We start from the raw sequence: 15,455 nt of genomic DNA, 5'->3' as shown, positions 1-15,455 counted from the left end.
AGATACCTTTGATTTCCAGTCAACAGTTTTCCCAAGTTTATTCATCACCAGTGTTTTGTTGAGATTCGGGGAGACAAAAGGAGAGAGTAGCTTGTCATACCCTTTGCTGCAATCAGTTAATGTTGCTTTTTCCCCCTTTGTTGCTCAAAGAAGAATATTTAATTTTTTTTTGTATATTTCAAGTCCATTGTCTTTTCTAAACTGAACACTCCATAAATAAACTTCCACCTCCAATATGTGAAGTTATTTTGCAGGTGTGATCAAAATAAGGTATGTAGATTTTGTGACCACTGAATTAAAGTGGTTGTTGATTGAAATGGTAATTCTGAGGCAGCAAGTTTTGTATATTCCATATGGGTTGCCTGGTCATATCAGGTGAACACAGCAGCCATTTTAGGTCAGCAACTTGTCCATGAAAGTCACAGGTATAAATGTCAAATGATGAAAATTAAATATTGATAGCCTATTTGATCATAATTACTATAACAAAATGGTTCTAAATTTTACGAATTACTTGTCTTGTATTTTTAAAGTGTATAAAGCTTTAGAAAACAGTAGAAATTTAATAGCAATATTCATTAATTCCATACTCTTTCATATATCCATTTCCTTTCTTTTAGGATGGGCAAGCCCCAGATGAATTATGTAATCAATCCACATCACATGAAATGGAAAATAAAGCAGTTAAAGAGATAGACAATGAAAATACAAAAAAAAGTGAGGAAGCTACTAAAACAAAAGGAAGGCATGAAAGAAATGAAAAAGATGTGGATAGTGCTAAGATAAAAGACATCAAGGGTAAAGAAAAAGAAGAAAGGCTGAAGAGCAAAGAGATAAAGGGGAAAAACAAAGAGGAGAAAGAGAAGAGCAGCGAGTTGCAAGCAAGAGGAAAAGAAGAAAAACTGAATAAATCCAAAGAAGAAACATCAAAGGAAATCATCAAAGAGGAAAGATACTCTAAGACAAGGAGTGACTCAAAAGACTTTAAGAATGATGAAAACTGCTCCAGCCCTTCTGTGACAAACTCTAGTAAGTGCTGTTCAACACAATGTAAAGATTCATCCAGTGCACAAAACGTTGAGGAGAAAAAACAGCCAAAAGCTTCAGAAACACAAACAACTCCGACCATTTATGATGAGTCAATAGAAAAAGTAAGGAACAATGATCCAAACATAATTGAAGTGAATTTAAATAATGCAGAGAGAATAAACAATGACATTTTAATACGTTTTGCTGATGCGTTGCTAGAAAACACTATTGTGAAAACCTTTAGCTTTGCCAATACTCATGCGGATGACCATGTTGCTTTTGCTGTTGCTGGTGTGTTAAGGACAAACAAAAGCATAACAAACCTCAATTTGGAATCCAACTACATTTCTGGCAAAGGTGTCATTGCTATCATGAGAGCTTTGCAGCAGAATAATGTACTGACAGAATTCAGATTCCACAATCAGCGTCACATATTTGGAGGGCAAGTCGAGATGGATATTGCCAAACTTTTAAAAGAAAATACCACCCTTCTTAAGCTGGGCTACCATTTTGAGTTGGCAGGGCCACGTATGACTGTGACAAACTTATTAAGTAGGAACATGGATAAACAAAGGCAAAAACGTTTACAGGAGCAAAGACAGGGGCAAGCAGGGGACAAAAAACAAGCACTTGAAGTCCCAAAGACACCTGGCATGCAAAAATCACCTAAACCTTCTCCACAATCTTCCCCCAGAAGTTCACCTTGGTCATCCCCTAAACCAACCCCAAAGAAGGCTGCTAGACATGCACCACCACCTGCTCCTCCTCCTCCTCCTCCCCCAGTCCTGCCAGAAAAAGCCAACTCAGTGACTCAGAACCACAAATTACAAAGCAAGAGGACTGGAGAGGAACATGAAGAGACCAAGAAGCTAAGAAATTCCTTGACGCCTGTATCTGAACGAAAGTTGGAAGACAGGCCACCAGCTCAAGAACAGAATTCAAGAGATCAGCTTCTGGCTGCCATTCGAGGGAGCAATAAGAAAAACTTAAGGAAGGTACATGATTAATTTTTCTATATTTTCTATTGGGAGATCTTGCATTGGCATTTCTTGAAAGCAGTGTGAAATGATAAATACATTCTCTGGAGAATGCATACAAATATGGAAGCTGAAATGTCAATTTTTCATCCATCAAAGTGCAATAAGTTGAAATTCTATGAACTAAGAGGTAAATGCAATGTTTTACCCTATAAACAGCTTCTCAGAAAGCAAATGTAATGTGAAATGTTATTTTGTAGAAGTGAAGTATTTGTAAACCACGTTGAAGAGCAAGATTGCAGTACCAATTTAAAGCCAAATTTTGGTGGAGCTCATAAAGTCTCTAAAAATTAATTCAAGACATTTATATCATGTATGATTTTGTGAAGAAAACAATAATGGCATATTTATAACACTCCATAATACAAAACATTGGACCCTCAGGCACTGAGTATATAAATAAGGGGACTAGAAAGAGAAGGGTTAGTGAGGAAAATGGTTTTAAACCAGACAAGGATGTTTCAACAAAGAGGAACTGGATAGTGAATTGCAGAGGGTAATGTATAATAGTTGATTGAGCATCCATTATATGTGCAATAAGTGGAAATGAGGCAAAGTAAAGCTAGGAAATGGAATATTCTTGTAAAGACATAAAAAATATAGTTTGCAATAAAGCCATGAAAAGGTTTGTAAAGGAAAGTGAAGGTTTTAAAGTTGGCAAACTGGGGTGGACAGAGGGCGAGTGGAGTTTGGAGTCTGAGTCTTTATGGAGTTATGGTCTGCAGCATTAAGGTTAGTGAATGATGGTTACAAGGGAAGAGTGCTGGAAAGACACAGAAGAAGTCAAACATTACAGTGATGAAAACAATGATTAGACATAGTTTTGGTGGGAAAAACGAACAGCTGGGGGCAGAAACAAACAACAAAAATTGGGAAAAAAGTGGTTTTCTGTAGAATTAGTTATACAGCACAGCACAGAAACAGCACTGCACCATTGTTAATGCACTAATGAATTACTTAGGTAAAGGCTTTGTTAAATGATCGGATATGGAACAGGAAGTTGAACATGAGATGAAATAGGATGTTAATCATTTACATTAAATGACAGTTTGAAATAGCAGCAAGAAAAGCTGGTTGAATTAAGGACAGAGACTTGGAGATGTTGACAGGAGCAAAATAGGATAGTCTAGTTTAACTGGCATTTTGATGGAAATCAGTATGAGTCATCCAAACCTTGATAGCAGGTAAGAAATTAGGAGCAAGAACCTACATTTGAACACTTCTGATTAACAAAGAAGTGAATCTATTGATGATTGTTTGGTATCTATATAAGAGTATTACAAAAACATAGTTATTCTTTAAGTTTCTACATATAAATAACCTTTCATGTTGGCTTATGATTTGATCTGAGTTTCTTTGAATATTTCTTCAAGTTTCACAATTTCCAACACATTTTGTTCTTTTTTAAGCAAAAAACTTCACATTTGTCATTAACTATATAGGCAATGACTATCAATATATTTAAGAGTGTTTTAAAAGAGATTTTACTCCAAATGATAATGAACACAATCATAAATAAAGAATCAATAGAGTGCAATAATAGCTTTGTCAATTATTTTATAAAATAAAAATAATAAAAAACTTCCTGTTATGTAGCTTTAATGTTGGAAGTCTTCTGATGATACTTCACAAAAGTGTAATCATAAAACAATGGCCACAAGTCAATGATTAGATTAGATTAGATTAGATTACTTACAGTGTGGAAACAGGCCCTTCGGCCCAACAAGTCCACACCGCCCCGCCGAAGCGCAACCCACCCATGCCCCTACATTTATCCCTTACCTAACACTACGGGCAATTTAGCATGGCCAATTCACCTGACCTGCACATCTTTGGACTGTGGGAGGAAACCGGAGCACAGGGAGGAAACCCACGCAGACACGAGGAGAACGTGCAAACTCCACGCAGTCAGTCGCCTGAGGCGGGAATTGAACCCGGGTCTCTGGCGAATGAATAAGTTATTAAGGGGGATGATCAAAAGTTTGGATTAAAATATAGTTTAAGGTCACTGCTAAAGAATCAGAGAGAGATGAGGAGATAGAAAGATTTGTAGACAAGTTGCTGAGGAGAGGGACCAGATGATTGAAGGCATGGTCTCTAATGGTGGGAATGAAAGGTCTGGGAATCACAAGGCATAAGAATCAGAGAAATACAGAGTTAACCAATAGTGGTTATAACCTAAAAAAAGTACAATGGGAGGTGTTGGGGGAATGGTAAACCAATGTAGCTTAGCCAGGTAAGCATTACGTTAGTTAAATCAGAGTTGGCAAAAACATGGAACAGAATTACAGCTAAAGAAATGTAGAAGCAGAGATAAAAGAGAGTAATGATATGGAGGAATAAGTAGATTATCTTTGTGATGGATCCGAAGTTCATCTCAGACTCAAATAGAATGTTGAGAATGTGAGGAATCTGGCTCAACCTAAGATAGTGATAAAGAATGGAATTTGTGACTGGGGCTAAAATTGATAGCTTTGACTTTCTCAAAGATTAACTAGAGATTCTTTTTTAAGATTTGAAGTTGGATAAACAGTTTTACAACTGAAAGGGTGTAAGTCTGAAGTCAGAAATGGTGGAGAAGTTGAGCTGGGTATTAACAGTGTACACAATGCAACTGATCACTTGTCTTTAAATAGCATTGCTAAACAGAGTTAAAAATCACACAACAACAGGTTTATTTGGAAATACAAGCTTTTGGAGTGCTGCTCCTTCGTCAAGTAGCGAGCTACTGAAAGCATGTACTTCCAAATAAACATGTTGGACTATGACTAGTTTTGGCGAATGTGAGGACTCTGGAGATCAGAGTCAAGATTAGAGTGTTGCTGGAAAACCACAGCAGATCAGGCAGCATCCGATGAGCAGGAAAATCGATGTTCCAGGCAGGAACCCTAAATCTGGAATGAGCACATTCCTGACGATGGGCTCCAGCCCAAAATATCGATTTTCCTGCTCCTCAGATGCTGCCTGACCTGCTATGCTTTTCCAGCACCATTCTAATCTATAACTGGTTTTGTGTGATTTTCAACTTTGTCCATCCCAGTCCAACAATGATAATTCCCCATTATTGCTAAACAGCAGGATGCAAATAACAAAGAAGCAGGCAACAAGGAAAGTTAGGTCTATGGAACAACTGAGCTGACACCATGAGTGCAGGAGGAGCAACCAGATGCTCTGGCAAATATTTCTTAGTAAGCAGGGAACCAAGTAAGAGCATTACTATTGAACTGAGCAACAGAAAAGAGTTATTATTTTAGTTATAAACCAACCACTTACTTGAAGAGTTGAGTAATTTTTAGTTCAAATTTCAAAATTTTATTTCTAAAAATGTTAAGGAATGTTCAGGTCATTCCAATAAATGTCAGATCACAAAAGAGTGAAATTGGAAAATGTACTACTTCATGACAAGAGTTATGATATACATGCAAGAAATTGTTGAAATATAAATAGAATTCATGTGTCGTGGTATCCTTTTCCTATTGAGTGAAAGAAATTGACTAAAGGAAACTGCTTTCTGAAAGATGGCTTTTGTGCTTCAGGCCAGAAAATATATTCATTTCGGAGATGTGCTCTAAACTGGGCCATTATGAGCTCTAATTTTAACTGCAGAGAAGAGTTTGTCTGTAAATTCACAACAGCTTATAAATCAATATAGAGGCTAATTGTTGTTGTTGCATGTTTGATTGCTCAGTTGTGATTTGCTGTTGTATAATTTTGGTGGTGCAGTGGTTCAGTGGGGTCCCAGGTTTGATTCCCACCTCGGGTAACTGCCTGTGTGGAGCTTGTACACTCTCCCCATGTCTGCATGGGTTCCCTCTGGATACTCTGGTTTCCTCCTACAATCCAAAAATGTGCAGGTTAGGTGAATTGGCCATGCTAAATTGCCTATAGTGTTCAGGGATGTGTAGGTTAGGTGCATTTGTCAGGGGTAAATGTAAGGGAATAGGTCTGGGTGGGTTACTCTTCAGAAGGTTGGTGTGGACTTGTTCCGCCAAAATGGCCTGTTTCCACACTGTAGGGATTCAATGATTATCATGTTTTATACAATCAGGTCCAATATTGGACATTTTAATATCATTCTTTCCTGTTTAATGGATACAGTAGAATTCCTTGGCTTGAAAAGTTGAACTGAAAATGTGAGGTGGTTATGAAGACTAGGATTTGAATTCTGATTTCATTCTCCTGGGTCCTTACCCCTTTCTACTTAAAGTTTCCTGCATTTGGAAAAGATGCCTCTTTGTGCTAATGTCGCATAGGAACTGAATGTTTGATTGATTATCAAAGGAAAATAGCAATTCAAAACTTCATGTCCTGTTTCCCAGAAAACCTTTTAGCTAGAACAGCTTGGGTCTGCCCCAACTGTGCCATGCTGATATTCCTGATATATCATGTATTATGTGAAGACACCAGAAGAACAGTAAATTGTGTGGACACCCTTAGCTAGAAGTCACACCTCGTTACATAGATCAAAGTTCAGATTGCAATATTCTAGCATGGAGAAATGCTTACTTACAATAGAAAGCTCAGGATGCATTTTTCTACAGGAAGAAGTTTGGGGACAGCCTAATCTTATGCATTTGTAATTTCAGTTGTCCTTGTGGCTGTAAAATATGTTGCATTACTATTGATTGGCAACTGTCACGTGGCTATTTTTCCACACAAAGGATTTGGGAATGAACTGTATCAACAGAAGCAGGATGAACAAATGACCAGAGATCATTTTGCTAGATGACTTTATTATAAATGCTAGGTTGAACTCAAATACTCACAAATGGATACATTTGTTTACAGAATTTGAAAGTTGTTTTAATTCTTTATTCATATGATATGGGCATTGCTGGTTTGGCCAGCATTTATTGCCCATCCCTCGTTGCCCTTGAGAAGGTTGCCTTCTTGAACTGCTGCAGTCCATTTAGTATAAGTAAACCCACAATACTGTAGGGGAGAGTTCCAGCATATTGACCAGCAATACTGAAGGATATGTTTCCAAGTCTGAATGATGAATGGTTTAGATGGGAACTTATAGATGGTGTTCCCATGTACCTTCTGACCCTGTCCTTCCAGATGGGTTTGGAAGGTGTTCTCTAAGGACCTTTGGTTAATTTCTGCAGTGCATCTAATAGATGCTACGCATTGTTGATTCTGAGAATTGGTGATGGATAATGTTTCCTCAGATTTCTAGCAACTTCATTTTTGTTAGGGCTTTTTGATGGCGCAATAAGTCAAATGTGACCTTGATGTCAATGGGCAACAGTCCCTCTAATTTCTTTTCCTTGCAGCAGAGACCTCTAAGGTCGGTGGGTGGCAATGGTTTCTGAAAGTAAATGTTAATATGTCATCATGCTGACCAATAGGTTTTGGACATCCCAGCACCTGCACATTTTAGAGGGAATACTAGTCAGGGAGCAGTAATTAGCTGGGTTGGATTTGTACCTCTTTTTTTGTGTACAAGACATATCTGGGCAATTTGCAGACTATCAGACAGATGCCAGTGTTGTAGCTGTACTGGAACAGTTTAGCTAGGCACTTGACATGTTTTGAAGCTTAAGTCTTCGTAACTGTTGTTTGAAATTTGGCTGGGCCCATAGCCTTTTGAATATCCAGTGTATCCACATAGAATGAGTCAACTAACTGAAGACTGACATCTGTGATGCCAAATTTCTGGAGGACGCAAAGATGGATCATTCACTTAGTCTTTCTGATTGAAGATTTTTTCAAAATGGACATGTGAGCATCTGGGCATCAATGCAGGGGCAGCTTTTGCTTCTGGTTATCTGAACATGGAACCATGGCGCTTCCTAATGTGATGGCGTCCACCAATGGAAAGTTCTCGGACCTCGTTGCCTAAATTAAAATTGCCAACTAACTGATCTGCCATGATCTTATTGAATGACGGAACAGGCTTGAGGGGCTGAAGACCTTACTTCTGCATCTATTTTGTACGTCCCTGAAATTGCTGTTGCCAGTTAAACAGCCCAGGGGCAGGACTCCACTGGGGAACTCTTCCAACATAGATCCCAAGGATCCCATCCACCCCCATCTCCTGTGAAATCTACCATTATTTTTAGCTTTCTAATCAGGCTGCGGAAATATACATCAGCCCAGTTTCTACTACTGTCCATTGCCTTATATTGCAATCCTGACTGATAAATATTTCATGTTATTTAAAAACAAACTATTTGATTACCTATAATGTTCAATTCGATTTGTTACAATTGTTTGAAATACTTTTCTAATAATTTTTTTTTACTGGTTTTAGGTTGAAGTTCCAAAGTTGCTACAGTAAGAAGATGTGCCATTATGTGCTGTTGGAGATGCTCCATTAATCCTTATATAATTCACCATTTAGCTAAAGCTTCATTGATACAATGTTCTCATTCTGATCATTTGAAGGACTTATTGTTACAGCCTTGTTTGAGGCCATGTGAAAAGATGAAAACATTTTGAAGAACTTCCTCAAATTGTATTGCTTGATCTTACTATTTTTCCACTGTGGCCTTTACACTTTTAATAAATCTTGTAACTTTCCTATAGTTCGGTTTTCTGCTACAACAGCTTTCCATTGGTTGTAATTTCCTGATGTTCCCACCCCAATTCTTTACCTCAATTTTATCATTACTTTAATTGACATATTTGTGAAACGTCTATCTTACCTGAACATTGCATTTTTGATACACATTCTCTTCGTTGCTAAAACAACAATCATATGACCTTTTTAACCTTGCTCCTTTCATGAAACAATGACACTGCCAGACTGATATGCCGCTTGGTCATCTCTCCTAATTTTTACATGTATTTATTAACCTTCCTTCCCCTCTGGGACAGTAGCTTGGCTGATGCCTTGTAATTCTAGATAACAGTGTAATCCTCAAGCTGACCTTCTATGATCAGAGGTAAGGACATATAATGATGGTTAAAAAGCTTTAACAGTCTTCTTAGAAATAGGTATTACAACCTAAAATTCTTATTACCTGTTTCCCTTAAATCTTATCTAGTTCTATTTGCAATGACTATTTTCAGTGGAAAAAAAGAGCAATGTCTTAATCCTAAAGGAATTGTAAATATTTGGCTGGTTTGGTTTTCTATGTAATATTTTAATATGTAATATGAGAACATTTGTAAATGTATGCTTTCTGCACACAAGAGATACACAAGCAGGAATCATGTAACTTCCATTCTACGCCTGATGTACCATTTATAGAAATAATACAGAATACAATAAACAGCACAATAAAAAAGCTTCCGATTCTTCTGACTAAAAGCATTTTTTTTCTTGTATGTCAAGTACATTTGGTTTGCTGTCTCCTGTCTGTTAGTAAAAGCTATATCTGTGCTAATGTGAAACATGTAATATTCTTTTATCTTTTGATTATTTTTGTAAATATAAAACCATATTTCATTTCATGTGTAAAATGCATATCAATATAGGAAACAAATATGTTAATTCAAAAAATGAGCTTAACTCAATTGCAGAATTGTCTTGACATGAACATTTCCTTTTGACACACAGTAAAAATGTATAGACAATCATAGTGATAGGAAAGCAAGTTTTCAGGTAATAATTATGTTTCTTGTTGTGAACGATGCCAAATTTAAATAAAAATCATTTATGAGAAAAAAAGCATAATCTGTGGTTAGTAAATTCTGCATTTTACAAAATACACACAGAATAACTATTGCCTACATATCAGGTCTGTCATTTGTAATATTACACATATTAACATTACAGAATGCAAACTATATAGAATTAAAGATATGCTAAGTAGTTGCTTTAAACATTTTCAACAATAACATATTCTTGCCATAGCAGACATGCAAGTTCTCTATCAGATTCCAGTGTTCCATGAAGTTGTTGTTTATATGCATGTGCAGAGATTTTTAATGTTTTAAACAGAAATCTCCATTTCTTGATATACAATAACAATTCGCATGCTATTGCTTACATTTTAAATTATTTTGTTCGAAAACGTCTCAACTGTTTTCTATCAGTAAAGCTCCATCATTAACTGTCTTGTTGTAAACAGGCAGCATAGAGTGTAGATTTAGAAGCAGTAAATCTATTTGACTATGGGATTTACAGAACATGCAGAGAGAGGTGCTCAATGCAGTGAATATTCATTGCTACTATCACATTTTGCCTATTCATCCATGGAACAGTTAGGTTGTGAAGTCCTTTGGAATGGTCTGAGGATATGTAGAGCTCTATATAAATACCAATTTTTATCCAATTTCCTGTACAACAGCAGTCATTGCACTTCAAAAACAATCAGTTAGTTGTGAGCCACTTGGGAGGTCCTGAGAGCACTTGAATTATTTTTGCAAAGATGAAGTGTGATCTGACAGTGATTTACTGCTGTATTTCATCAGGTTGTTGCAGGCAGGCCCAGCGTCTTTTAGCAATGACATTTAATAGACCAGAAAGCCTATTTCAATAAACTGCGTATGGTGATCCATACTTCTCAATTTACTTTGCTCACTGAAAATGTTTTAGCCTTGCATCATTGCAATCCTTCTCCCCAGAGAGCAGAAAAATATTTACCTTCCCTAAAAGGGATATGACTCAGTGGTGAGTAGATGTGATAGTTCACAGTTCCCAGTGGCACACAATACAGAGTACTCAATTGCAAAGCACTTTCGTGTAATCTTTTGGATAAGGTTATTTTTTATATGGCTATTCCTGGTAATATGTCTCACTTAGGATCCTATTTTTCTAGAAGCTTGAACAACTTTTTCTTCATCTCTTGAAATACAATCATAGAGACAATGCTATCCAAAAATATGTCTCTATGTTACCAAAGCCCCAGAATGCAGGAACAGAAAATAAGACTGGTACGTATAGAATCAGTTAATGGGCTAATGTGACAGTCAAATTGTTTGAGTGGTACAGTCTGTACAGCACAACAAACCCACAACAGGAAACAAAATTCTGTTTTGTGTTGCTGATTAAACATGATGAAATTATGGTAGTTTTCAATGGATTGCATTTTTGCTTTAAAACTACCTCATCATTCAGTTCTAACAGTGAAAGCATCCCTTTTTGAATTCAACATCCAAATCAACGAGATCCTGCAACTTACCACTTACCTTGCTTTAAAAATTCTAAGGAAAAAGAAATTCTAGGATCCTAGCTTCTCTGACTGGACATTGGTAATAAGACATAGAAATAGTACTAATCCTAATCATTGGTTAGGCTGTGCTTAGAATATTATTTCCAATAATGGAAACTTTCACTTAAAATAATGTCACAAGTCCACCCCCCTCCATTTCCTTGTTGGAGAAAGTGCTGATGATAGTACCATGTAGCAATGAGGATTTTAAATATATTATGTCCTCATTTCATCAGGCCAGAGATGATTTAGCAAATTTGATACATGTGCGAAATTACAAACAATTTTTATAAGATAATTATCAAGAAATTATTTCCAATGATTAGTCAATTGGTATCTAAAAGGCATACATTAAGTATTATGAACAATTACTTATTTGCCTAGGGTCAATTTTGACTCTCCCATGTCCAATCAGCTCCACATTTCAATACAGGCTTAGTCCAAGCAAAGCAATGTTTGGTGAGATTGACTGCCCTTGACTTCAAGACAGCATTTGACTGAACACCAAAGGACACTAGTAAAACTCAAGTTAGTAAGAATAAGAGAGAAAACTTCACCAATTAGAATCATATCTGTACAATGGAAGGTGGCTGTACACATTGGTGGCTAATCAGCTCAGCCCAAGGATATTGCTGCAGGTATTCTTCTTGACAGGCTTAGGTCCAACTATCATTAGCTGAATCATCAACATATTTCCTTTGTCATAAGATCAAGGATGGATTGTTAACTGATGATTCCACAAAAACAGCTGTATCCACAATTTCTCAGATAAACAAGCAACCTGTACTGAGGACAACATTCAAAAAAATTCTTGCCTCACATGTGTCAGTTATCTGTAATCTCCAGTGAAGGACAGAACAACAATATGATGATAGCATTGAATGGTATAGGATGATCAAGACACCACCATCAAAGTTAGTGTGACGAATGTTGACCAGAAACTAAATTGAGCCAGTCACATAAATGTTGTGACTACAGCAGGTCATTAGACAGCTACCCTGCAGAGAAAGGATCATCTCCTGACTCCTTAAAGTCTCTCCACCACATAGAAAGAATATCAGTGTCATGCAATACACTATCCTTGCTTATACAGAGCTCTAATCGAAAAACTATAATACCATCTAAGATAAAACAGTTCAGTTTTTTGGCACCCATTCAATGGTTTCAATCTCACAACTGTTATCACATGCCATCTTAGCTTCTCCAAACTATCTTAGTTTCGGTATACATCAATGTTCTTTTATTGTTGCTGGATCAGATTCCTGGACACTCCTAGCTAACAACATGATGAGAAGAACTTCATCACATAAGCTACAGCATTTCAAGAAGCTGAACAATGACAACTCTCTAAAAGGCAACTAGGGTTTGGGATGTAAAATAAATATCAGCCTTGCTAATGGTGTCTATATACTGAGAGGAAATGAAAATAAATAAAAATTGAGGGGAGAGGTTTTTTTAAAGAGCTTTGGGGAATCAAAAAAAAGCTTTTAAAGGGGGAATTGATAAGAAATTGAAAAATAACATTTAAGAGTCCAAGGGAGAACAAGGGAACATGATTAAGTGGCTCTTTCCAAAAACCACAGATGTGAAGTATTGAGGCATCATTGTGCTGTAATATTCTTTGATTCGAGAAAGTAAAAGCTACTAATACAAAAACTGTTTACGAATTGCTAATATAATGATTATATCGCCATATTCTTGTTTGTTTGTTGATAGTAAACTACCTGAAGCAATCATTGATATTGATATATGTGAGATAATACTTTTCTGACCACAGGAATTGAAAGCATTTCTTTCACTATCACTCATTATTCCACTAAATGTAATTAAAATATTTAATATTACTAAGGATTAGTCAATAGTTATACTTAATGTATACATAAAGATCTGATACAAAGAAAGCCAATTTCATAAAACCAATAATAACATTGTGCATCACACAGGGACAACTTTTTCTACACAGAGAGTGGTTTGTGTACTGAATGAACTTCAAGAGGAAGTGGTGGATGCAGTTACAGTTACAATATTTAAAAGATTTTGGATAGGTACATGAATAAGAAATGTTTGGAGGGATAGGGTCCAGTACAGACAGGTGGGATTAGTTTAGTTTAGGATAATGATCGGCGTGGAGTAGTTGGACCAAAGGGTCTGTTTCCATGCTGTGTGACTCTATGACTCTATTTGCATCATTTTTGCATATGTAAAACTTTGTATAACCCAACTATTTATACCCTGTTGGCAAACTCAAAATTAACACCATTCACTTCTTTAAAACAGGGCACGCAGGTAATCTAGAAACTGTCGCTCTATGTTTGTCTGAACATCAAGCAGGTTGAACGGTTGAATCTTAGAACTACTGATAACTCCAACTTGTTAAGCTGAATTGAATATATTCCAACCAATATTAATTTCACTGTTGAATAAAACATGATATAACATACACTAACTCTACAGAACTTAATAAAGAATGACTCATCATGAATTCTACCTCCTGATGCCTAATATAGTGTAACATAAATGATGGCCACAGTCCAATTCATCTCCTGCACTGTATGATTTCTGAACAGAATAACTGATAAAAACAGAAAAGCAACTTAAAAAGACATGTTTATGATAATACTTTGCGGTTGTTTTCACTGTTATGACACAAATGATTTCTTTGCAAGATAAACATTTAATTTTCCCAAAATTAACCAACATCAGATTGGTTTTTATCATAACACTCACTTTGGTCATTTAATTCCTAAATACCACACAGTGCTTAAAAGAAACAAAAGCATCACAGAAATGCCTATATTTGGTCAGTTTTTCTGCAGCTCAAAAGTTCATTCCTTTGCTATTTTAAATTACTGGATGGAGGCCAATCCACTCCTTGTTACAAATGGTACAATAAAAACAAAACAAAAGCAAGTGATATGTCGATTAGAAGCCAAGAAAAGGACCAGACTTAGGGGAACAGAACAAAAAAAAAGTTTATTATCATACTGTGTTAGGTTGCAATAATTGACAAAACACTACCACAATGTTGTGGGGAAAATCACCAGTCTTGGGGTCAGAATTGGGGTTCAATGACAGAGTTTATTTTACCAGGAAATACCGGAACTCCGGGGGGGGGAAAGACATCAACAGCACGGTGGTCAGCTGCGAGTCTTCTCTCAACCTGGAGCACATGTCAAGACACTTTTATACATTTTGGAATACAATAGGTCAGTGATGAGGTCTTTGTAACATGCAGAATCATTGATGGTTTCAATGCAGTCATTGTCAGTCCCAGTGCAGTCTTTGTTAATTTCAGCACGGCTGTTGTCAGTTTCAGCGCAGACATTGTCAATTTCAATATCTGCACGGAAGTCAATTGGTGTAGTAATGGGCACTAATCGCTCTTCCCGAAAGGGACGATTACTGCAACCCTGGCTATTATCACTTTGTATTGAGTCCGTATCAAACTGTTTCTATCAAAGGTGTTGGCTGGATCCAGACGGGCAGTGTATGCTACTCATGTGTATTCTCTCCCCCACCTGCCTTAAACTAATCAACTAGGCTGTGAGTGCATTGTGCTGGCATTCTGGTGGCCCCAGGCAGTGTCTGTGTTTACTCTGCTGTCTCTCTCCATACTGTGGTCCAGCGGCCATCTTATGCCTCAACTGGCCAACTGATGGCTCAGCGGCCATTTTGTGTGTCCGTGTGCCCAGTGTCACCCTGCTCCATGCCATCTGCCACTTCAGTCCCCCCATTGTGGTCAAGGAGGTGACTTTGGAGATCTCCCACACACTACCTAATTTACATTTAGAGGTGGGCCATCTCTAGGAATCCCCCCTCCTGAGGGGTATCATGGAGTCCAATTTGGTTGGGGGCCCTTCCATGGTGACACTCACTGCTGGTACAGTTCTCTTCAGTAGCGCCTTACAGCAGAGCTTTAAACACCTGAGGCCCACACAGAATACCAGCATGAATGCAATGAGGAGAACTATCCCTTGTGCCAAAGAGGGTCCCCAAGATTTACCGATCAACCAATTTAGCCAGCTGTCTATAATTGTGGCTCCCTGTTGAAAATTATCTAGCTGGTCTCGGATATTCTTGATGGCTTCTGTAATGTTATAGGAGGCATCAATAACATGGGTGATACAATTGTCGCCAATAATTGTACAAAATCCCCCTTGCTGTGCTAATTGATAATCACCGCGTATCGTGTCTGCTGTGTGAAGAGTCTGAGTTTAGCCAGCTCTATATTAATTGCTTCCAGAGCTTTTGAGGTACCATTGTCTAAGATAGTCAGGCCACATTA

General features: G+C 37.2%; 1 protein-coding gene across 1 annotated transcript in view; it reads left to right on the top strand.

Moving 5' to 3' along the window:
* The window catches only part of LOC122563210 (leiomodin-1-like), a 35,353-nt gene extending 26,836 nt beyond the window's left edge, over positions 1 to 8,517 (top strand). Inside the window, exons 2-3 of the mRNA XM_043716770.2 lie at positions 621 to 2,024; positions 8,323 to 8,517. Coding sequence (XP_043572705.1) covers positions 621 to 2,024; positions 8,323 to 8,349 — 1,431 coding nt within the window. The 3' untranslated portion in view covers positions 8,350 to 8,517. The remainder of the gene's footprint in view (positions 1 to 620; positions 2,025 to 8,322) is intronic.
* The last annotated feature ends 6,938 nt before the right edge of the window (positions 8,518 to 15,455 follow it).

This window comes from Chiloscyllium plagiosum, unplaced genomic scaffold (assembly GCF_037043375.1).
Source record: "Chiloscyllium plagiosum isolate Xiang-an unplaced genomic scaffold, Cpla_swu_hap1 HiC_scaffold_26, whole genome shotgun sequence".
Lineage (NCBI taxonomy): Eukaryota > Metazoa > Chordata > Chondrichthyes > Orectolobiformes > Hemiscylliidae > Chiloscyllium > Chiloscyllium plagiosum.
The sequence above is the reverse complement of the archived record's forward strand: the minus strand, read 5'-3'. Positions and strand labels throughout refer to the sequence as shown.